Genomic DNA, 8,826 nt, shown 5'->3' on the forward strand with positions numbered 1-8,826 from the left:
CCTCCCCCATCAGCCTCCTGAGCAGCTAAGACTAGAGGCATGCTCCACCATGCCCAGCTCATTTCTTTTTTTTTTTAGAAATAGGGCCTTACTATGTTGCCCAGGCTGGTCTTGAACTCCTGGCCTCAAGCCGTCCTCCCGCCTTGGCCTCCCAAAGCTCTTGGACAAGTGTGAGCCACTGCACCTGGTCCCCTAAGCCTTCCAATACATAGACACATTTGCATTCAGGAAGAGTGTATGGAATTGCTCTGTGTATGTTTCTAAAAATGTATATATACAAGCGTCGTCTTTGCATCCTTCATCAACTTGCTTTGCTTGCTCACCGTCCTGCCTTTTCAGGTTGTGGGTACACACATCCCTCTCTCTTTCTGTCAGCTGCACTCTCTTTATCCTCTCTTCTCCAACTGACCCCTCCTGCAGAAGCCCGTGTGGCTGAGTCAGGGTCCCCCTTTATCTCACTATCACTCTGCATTGCTGCCAGCTGCAGACTCAACCAACTCTCTGCCCACCGTCCTGCATGCAGGAGGTGACTGGATGGGGACAAGGCAGGGGGCAACCTGCTCAGGCCTCTCATTCCTTTCCACTAGCTGGAACCCCTGCCTCATCTATCCCCACCTCCGGGCTCTGCTGGTCCTGGGGTGTGAAGCACAGGGCAGTGTATGCTCTCTTGAGATGCTGAGGGAAGGGAAGAATCTTAGCAGTCCCCTGTGGCTTACTCTCATTCATTCATTCATTCATTCATTCATTCATTCATTCAGCACATGTCTCTGGGGGAAGGCAGCCATGCAGCCACATCTGGCTACCCCAGAGTCACGTAGCTGCCGAGATAAGAGCTACCAAGGGCCGGGCGCGGTGGCTCACGCCTGTAATCCCAGCACTTTGGGAGGCCAAGGTGGGCGGATCACAAGGTCAGGAGATCGAGACCATGGTGAAACCCCGTCTCTACTAAAAATACAAAAAATTAGCCGGGCGCAGGGGCGGGCGCCTGTAGTCCCAGCTACTCGGGAGGCTGAGGCAGGAGAATGGCGTGAACCCGGGAGGCGGAGCTTGCAGTGAGCCGAGATTGCGCCACTGCACTCCAGCCTGGGCGACAGAGCGAGACTCCGTCTCAAAAAAAAAAAAAAAAAAAAAAAAAAAGAGCTACCAAGGAGAAGGGGAGTCCACAGAATAGGTGGATCTGCCCCAGCAGAGAGGTTGGGGAGGGCTTCCCTGCGGAACAGGAGGTAAACCTGGAAGCGGAAGAGAAGCAGTGAAAAGGGGTGGGAGGGGCATTCTGGGCAAGAGGAATGGCACAGGGAAAGGCCATGTGGCCTGGCACAGCGTGGAAACAAGACGGTGACAGGCATATGTTGATGTTGCGCAGGGTGCCAGCTCCCAGGGCCTAAGAGCAAAGGGAGTTCTGGGACAGAGGTTAAGCAAATGGAGGTATGGTCAGATTTATTTGTAAGGAGCTCCCTGGCTGCCATGGGGAGAAGGGACTGGAGCACTCGAGTGAAAGAAGGAACAGTGAAGAGGGGCTAGAGGCCTGCTGGGCTGCTGGCTCTGCAGGCAGGGAGAAGCGGGGATCCATTTAAAGGGAAAAGGGCCCGGGTGCAGTGGCTCATGGCTGTAATCCCAGTGCTTTGGGAGGCTAAGTCAAGAGGCTCGCTTGAGCCCAGGAGTTCAGGACCAGAGTGGGCAGTATAGTGAGATCCCATCTCTACAAAAAATTAAATTAACAGGGCATGGTGGTGTGCACACATGCAGTCCCAACTACTTAGGAGGCTGAGGCACGAGGATTGCTTAAGCCCAGTAGTTCGAGGCTACAGTGAGCTATGATCGCACCACTGCAGTCCAATCTGGGTGATACGGTGACAGCCTGTCTCTAAAGAATAAATAAAGAACACTAAAAAAAAAAAAAAAAAAGGTAGGTTGGGGTAGGGAAGGGCAGCGCTGGGATGAAGAGAGCTCTGTTCCACCCGGAGGCAGAAAGGGGCACCGGGCGGCCTCCCGGGTTCCAGAGGCTGTGGCACAGCAACCCATCAGAAGCCGGGGGAGCAAAGACCAGAAGCCATTTCCCCATTTGCTCCCAAGACAGGCCGGGGCAGGCAGGCCGGGAGGGTGGAAGGTGGTGCCAGCAACACCGGCACAGCCCTGCCAGGAGCAGAGAACAGCTGCACCCTGGGAAGCCGGGGTTCTCTTCCCTGGACGAGGAGCCTTGGAAGCTCTCTAAAGCAGCTTCTCCCCCAGGTCCTCCACTCCCAGGGCCTCCCCCCACCACAGCCTTAGGGTGTTGCCTAAAGGGTGTGGAGGGAGCTGTGTCTCTCCCCCAAAATACCCTTTCCCCAAATGATCTCCCCTGACAATGCCTGAAATGCTACCATTAGCAGCTGTTCCTCCAGGTAAGCTCAGCGCTGTCCTGAATCGAATTTATCCGGTCTCATTCCTTCTTCCAAGAGAACTGGGCAAGGGATGAGGGGGCAAAGCCAGAAGGAAAAGAGGTAGAGTGGGTTGCTGGGGGTGGAGGCAGTGAGCACAAACACCAATGACTCTACCATCTGGCCTGGAGCAGTCCCCAGTCACAGTTGCTGCCAGTTCCAGGTACGGGTGGGGAGGCCTCATTTGCTTCCCGCCCCCACCAGCCCATGTAACATCCATGGCCTTGCTGGGCTCACGGTATGTGCCTGAGAAATGGCGGGGCGGCTTTTTCTAAGCCGTCACCCACATGGGCCCTCTCCCAAATCGATGAGGCATTCCTACCGTCACTGACCAATGGGTGCATGCTTGAGTCAGCTCCCTGGTCAGCTCCAGGCTTGGCTCAGTCATGAATCTTTTTTTTTTTTTTTTTTTTTTTTCAGATGGAGTCTTGCTCTGTCTCCCAGGCTGGAGTACAGTGGTAAGACTCACTGCAATCTCTGCCTCCCAGGTTCAAGTGATTCTCCTGCCTAGCCTCCCCAGTAGCTGGGATTACAGGTGCCCGCCACCACACCCAACTAATTTTTAATATTTTTGTAGAGATGGGGTTTCACCATGTTGGCCAGGCTGGTCCTAAACTCCTGTCCTCAAGTGATCCGTCCACCTTAGCCTCTCAGAGAGCTGGAATTACAGGTGTGAGCTACCGTGCCTGGCCCGTTGTGACTCTTTTTCTTGAGACAGAGTCTCACTCTGTCACCCAGGCTGGAGTGCAGTGGCGCGCTTTCGGCTCACTGCAAGCTCCGCCTCCCGGGTTTATGCCATTCTCCTGCCTCAGCCTCCCGAGCAGCTGGGACTACAGGCGCCTGCCACCACGCCTGGCTAATTTTTTGTATTTTTAGTAGAGACGGGGTTTCACCGTGTTAGCCAGGATGGTCTCGATCTCCTGACCTCGTGATCTGCCTGCCTTGGCCTCCCAAAGTGCTGGGATTACAGGCGTGAGCCACCGTGCCCGGCCCATTGTGACTCTTAATAGCAGTGTGGCCGGGCGCAGTGGCTCACGCCTGTAATCACAGCACTTTGGGAGGCCGAGACGGGCGGATCACGAGGTCAGGAGATCGAGACCATCTTGACTAACCCGGTGAAACCCCGTCTCTACTAAAAAATACAAAAAACTAGCCGGGCGAGGTGGCGGGCGCCTGTAGTTCCAGCTACTCGGGAGGCTGAGGCAGGAGAATGGCATAAACCCGGGAGGCGGAGCTTGTAGTGAGCTGAGATCCGACCACTGCACTCCAGCCTGGGTGACAGAGCAAGACTCCGTCTCAAAAAAAAAAAAAAAAAAAAAAAAAAATAGCAGTGTGTGCTTCCGAGTATTGGCTGCTATGATTTGCCAGGCACTTGCTCTGAACCAGGTCACGGGCTAGACCCATCACGCGCATCCTCTCATTTGATTAACCCAGCAGCCTCACCAACTGGGGGTTGCTCTTATCTCCATCTCACAGATGAAGAAACTGAGGCTCGGAGACATTAAGTGACTTGCCCAAGATCAAACAGCTTAAGAGACACAGAGCTGGGGCCTGAACTCATGCCCAGCTAGCATTGAACGCTGTGTTCTTGCTTTTTTTTTTTTTTTTTTTCTTTTTGAGACAGAGTCTCACTCTTTTGCCCAGGCTGGAGTGCAGTGGCACAATCTTGGCTCACTGCAACCTCTGCCTCCCAGGTTCAAGTGATTCTCCTGCTTCAGCCTCCTGAGTAGCTGGGATTACAGGCACCCACCACCATGCCCAGCTAATAAAACACTGTGTGCTTAACCACCAAGAGGCTCAGGGTACCCCCGGTGCCTCCCAGTAGAGCATGCTTCCCTTTTGCCAGCTCTCCCCTCAAAGCCTGGGGTCCTGCCTCCCATGCAGGAGCACTCCATCAGGGCTGGGCCAGTGTTGCAAGACCTGTGTAGGTGAGGCCAGGCTGCTGGGTGTTTACTGGGACCCAGATCAGGGTGGAGGGGCAAGATTAATCCCATTCAACAGATTCAGAAGCACTGAGACTCAGGGAGGCTGTTTCTTTTAAAACAGAGGCAGAATTCAGCCTGACTGCAGAGCTGGGTCTTGGCTACTCCATCCTGCCCCGTGACAGGTCAGATGCCTCCTCTGGGAAGTCCTCCCTCACCTCCCAGCATCTGTGCTCTGACTGTGACAATTCTCACTTCAGGCGAGTCACAAAGCAAGCGAGTGGCCAGGCTGGAGACCTCATCTGTCCGGCTCTACGCTCCATTGCTCCTGCCTGGCCCTATCAGCCCGATGCTCACATAACCATACATGTACTGAAGCTTGACTCCATCTTACTCTCTGATGTGACTGCCAGCGACTCAAGTGCAGGGAGGTGGTTAACGTCTCCTCCACCTGCTAACCCCCAGCAACAGTGCCTATGGAATTGTGCAGTACATAGCCTGTCCACCATGATATCAAGTTTAACCCTGGGTATACCACAGCCACCTTGCCCGCATCTGCTTAATAACTGTAATTGTCATAGCTGCCATTACCTGAGGCCTCTTATCATTCTCAACCTTTCCCCTGCATTATTTCATTTAATCCTCAGTCAACATCTCCAAGCAGGTACCGTGCTTATTCCTATCCCACAGGTGAGAAAACAGGCTCAGAGAAGTCAAGCAGCTCCTCTGAGGTTGCACAGCCAGGGGGGTGGGAGCGGGTCTACTCCAGGGCCTCTCTGCTACGCTGGATGCTGTCCTTGGTGACCCGCACCATCCAGCCTGACTCTGTCATTAGCTCAGGTGTGAAGATCAGCTCTCACACCTGTCATTAGGAACCCGGGCAACGGGAGCAACGGGGTTCACACCCTGTCCCGGCCCAGGCGGACAAACTGGAAGGGGTGGCTTTCTTGGCGGGGTGCTTCATTCACTCATCCACACTTTGTAGTCCAAAGGCCTGACTACCTTGGGTGTGAAAGTCACAACTTGGGGCTCCTGGGTCCCCTGGGCCCGGAAAGGGGTGCTAACCCTCATCCGGGCACCTCCCGTGTGCTGTGCCCTGCTCCTCCCAGCAGCCCTATGCATGAGACACTCAGTATCACCACCCGTTCTGTGCCCACTTCCAGAGGCTCCAGGGTGGAGATGCCAGGATCAACAGTGAGACATTCTGTTCACGGTGCTGGAGCTCCTACCTGCCCCACCACGCTGAATCTCACCAGCAACCTTGTCCTCCCCCAAACAATGGAGCGGGCCCTGGAAAACTCGGGGTGAAGGAATAACTTGGAGATCCACTTCCTGTGACCAGCGACCACAGCCTAGAGCCACAAGTCTGTCCCTTCCACCCCCAACCAAGACACGTGCTATGGGGTTAGCTGGGCATCAGGCAATGCTCGAGAGATGCATTTGAGAGAAGTGGGTACAGGACTACCCCCACCCCACAATCTAGTCTAAGAACTAGTCCCCACTAAGGGGAGGGGGCAGAGGGATGCACTGGGCTTGGAGACCACCCGGGGAGGCATCTGACACCTGCTCAGAGCTGTGGCTGTGCTCATTCTGTGCTGGGGTGGCAAGGCTCAAAGGAATGGTCTTTCACCCCATGCTGAGGGACAGAATCAGGAGGGCTTCCTGGAGAAAGACACATCTAAGTGGAGACCTGGGACCAATGGCTGTCAGTCTAGGACAGACGGTGGCTGCTTTGGGTCAGGGATACAGAGAGTGGCGGGACCCCAAATCTTTGCCACCCCAGACCCTCTGAGTCCCTGCAGCTATAAAGGATGGGATGCCTTTCATCCTCACACTTTCAGGAAAGCCCGCACCCCTCCCAGCTTGTCTGGGTTCATTACAACCTTTTGTTAGGTCCAAGCTGAGGCCTTCAGGGATGGAAAGCTGCAGAAAGAAGGGAGGCTGGGGGGAGGCAGAGGGCAGGGGGAGGCAGAGGGCGGGGCGAGGCCTGGCCCCACTCCTGGTGTGTGGGTGTCTGCATGTGTGAAGGACTGGATGGGCCTAGTCTCTGGGGTGGAGAGGACAGAACGGTTCTCCACGGCTGGCACAGAGCATCCAATTGTGCAATGCCCTAGGGAACAGTGCAGGGACTGGACGGGCCCCCAGTTGGGTCCGAGTGCCAGCTGGACGCGGCCACGGAGGAGCAGCAGGCAGGCCCTGCCCAGTCTCTGGGGTTGTGAAAGATAGGGGAGGGGTGGGGAAATCTCTGAAGGGGGGAAATGCCTCTGAGCTTGAAAGGGCCCAAATGGAGATATGGGTGGGTGGGATCACAGGGCAGGAGGGCTTCTGAAAGGGCTGGAAGGCCAGGGAATGGAGTGTTGCACTCCAGCATGCCAGGGCCCCACCGCCTGCACCTGTCGGACTGGTCGGCCTAGGCCGGACTGCAGGGGTTGGGTGGGAGCCCTGGGCCCAGAAGCCTCTCCTTGCCTTCCTCTGGGGCCTAGGGAGGGAGTGAGGAGCTGCTGGAGGGCACATTGCAGGCTCCCAGTGAGAGCAGCTTGGGGGCAGAACTCCCAGCCAGGAGAGCCATGCAATTTGCGGGCCCCTCACCTGCCTGAAGCCTCTTGTCCAAGAAGCTGGCAAAATGGTCCTTGCTAACCCAGAGCCTCCATTCTATTTTCAGAAGTGGGGGCATAAAGCAGGGGCTGGATTCCCACCCCCTCCATCAATCTCAGCATCTCCACCAGGCTCCCCCAAACAGGTTATTAAGTGAACACATTAGGCTTATCAAAACGGACGTGGGCTGCTTCTCACTGCAAACACATCAAGACATGCCATTCCCCTCCCAGGCCGCCCTGGGAACCCGCGGCTCAGAGACACCGCCAGTTTCGGGGCTGGGGTGGGGGCAGGGAGCCACACCCCTGAGAAACCGAGCTTCGAAGAGGAGGCCCGGACGCCACCCAACCTCCGTTGAGAACCCAGAGGGTGGGGAGGTAAAGGGGGTGCCTGCCTGTGTGCCCCTCGACCCGACCCCGCACCCCCCAGAGCCTCTGAGCGCGGCTCTGGAGCGCAGGGTGGCAGATGCCGGGAAGTGCAGCGGGGGGTGGCCCCCCCCTTCGGACCCCCACCCCCTTCGGACCCCCACCCCCTCGCCTCTCGGACGCCAGGAACACTTGCGCGGTCTCAGAGGCACTGGAGAGCACCCCTCCGACGCCGGCTCAATTTCCCTGCCTCAGGGCGCCCCCTGGACGGAGCTTCCTGGGTCGCCCACGGCGACCCCGCCTTAAGTGCCCGGTCCTCCAAAAACTCCGCCCCCGCATCCAGGTGTCTATTCCCGGTCCTGGGCGACCCTCTGCTCAAGAGCGACCCTGGGACACGGGGGTGCCCTGTACCCCCAGCTCAGCTGCCCATGCCCTAGGCCCTCAAGGCAATGCTCCCTGGGCTCCCGGAGTCCCCGAAGTCCGCAATTATGCTCCCCCTCGGGTGCCCCAGCCAGTCCCCTCCCACCCGGCGGTGCTTCCCAGCTTCAGGGTGGCCTCGGTCCCACGTTCCCGTGAGTCTCGCACTCCCGGTTAAGTCCCCTGTTCCTGGGCCCCCGTGACCCCCATTCCTACACTGCCCGGGCGGTCTTCCCGGTCCTGTGCGCCCACAGGCGCAAGAGCGTCCCGGAACGGAGCTGCGGGCGCCTCCTCACCTCCGGGTCTGCACAGTGGGGCTGTATTTGCCTTTGTTTCTCTTCCTGAAGAGCGAGTTCATGGTGGCGCTCGGGGTGCGGGCGGTGGCGGCTGGCGGGCCGGGCGCGCACCGAGGGGCGGGAGGGAGCGCAGGTGAGCGAGCGGCGGCGCGCGGAGCTCCTAGTGCTGCGGGGCAGCGGCGCCGGGTCCCTACTCGCGGGGGGCGGGGCGCCCGACGGCCACTGGCTCTGCGGGCCGCTCCCCGAGAAGGTGGTGCTTACCTTCCCGAGGAGGGGCCACCGCGCGGGCGGGGCTTGGGCGCGGGGGTGGGGACACCGGGTCTTGGCCGGACACCGCCCACCCCCAGCCGGGGGACTCCGGAGGCCGGGCCGGCGCTGGGGCGCAAAGGCCGCCGGGGCGGGCGCTCGCAGCCCCACCCTCCCCGGGCCCGGCGCGCCTCTGGCCGAGGCCTTCACCTGGTTCTGCGCTGCCGCGGAACTCGGCGCTCCTGGTGCTTTGGCGGACACCCAGCTGGGCCCCGCAAGACAGGTGCGGCAGAGACCCGCACGGGTTCCTGTGCCCCAGTAGCTAGCGAATTGCACTCAGATGGTGGCAATTGAGGGAAGGGGGCTGGACTGCGGAGGGCGCAGGCCTGAGTTCAAACCCTGCCACCCTCAGGTCGGCTGACACTCCTGGGCAAGGCGTTTTGCTGCTCCCAGCCACAGTTAACTTCTTTGTCAAACAGTGATAACCACCACCCGGTCCGAAAGGCCTGTGGAGATGTCCCTGCAGGTAATGCACGCAGGCGCTGAGCGCAGTGCCCTGGCCCGAATC

At 58.3% G+C, this 8,826-nt stretch overlaps 1 protein-coding gene across 1 annotated transcript in view; it reads right to left on the reverse strand.

The window, feature by feature from the left end:
- Positions 1–8,337, reverse strand: part of LOC105467827 (periplakin) — a 56,814-nt gene extending 48,477 nt beyond the window's left edge. Inside the window, exon 1 of the mRNA XM_011717550.3 lies at positions 8,013–8,337. Within this exon, the coding sequence (XP_011715852.2) occupies positions 8,013–8,074 (62 nt within the window). The 5' untranslated portion in view covers positions 8,075–8,337. The remainder of the gene's footprint in view (positions 1–8,012) is intronic.
- Positions 8,338–8,826: the final 489 nt, after the last annotated feature.

This window comes from Macaca nemestrina, chromosome 18 (genome assembly GCF_043159975.1).
Source record: "Macaca nemestrina isolate mMacNem1 chromosome 18, mMacNem.hap1, whole genome shotgun sequence".
NCBI classification, from domain to species: domain Eukaryota; kingdom Metazoa; phylum Chordata; class Mammalia; order Primates; family Cercopithecidae; genus Macaca; species Macaca nemestrina.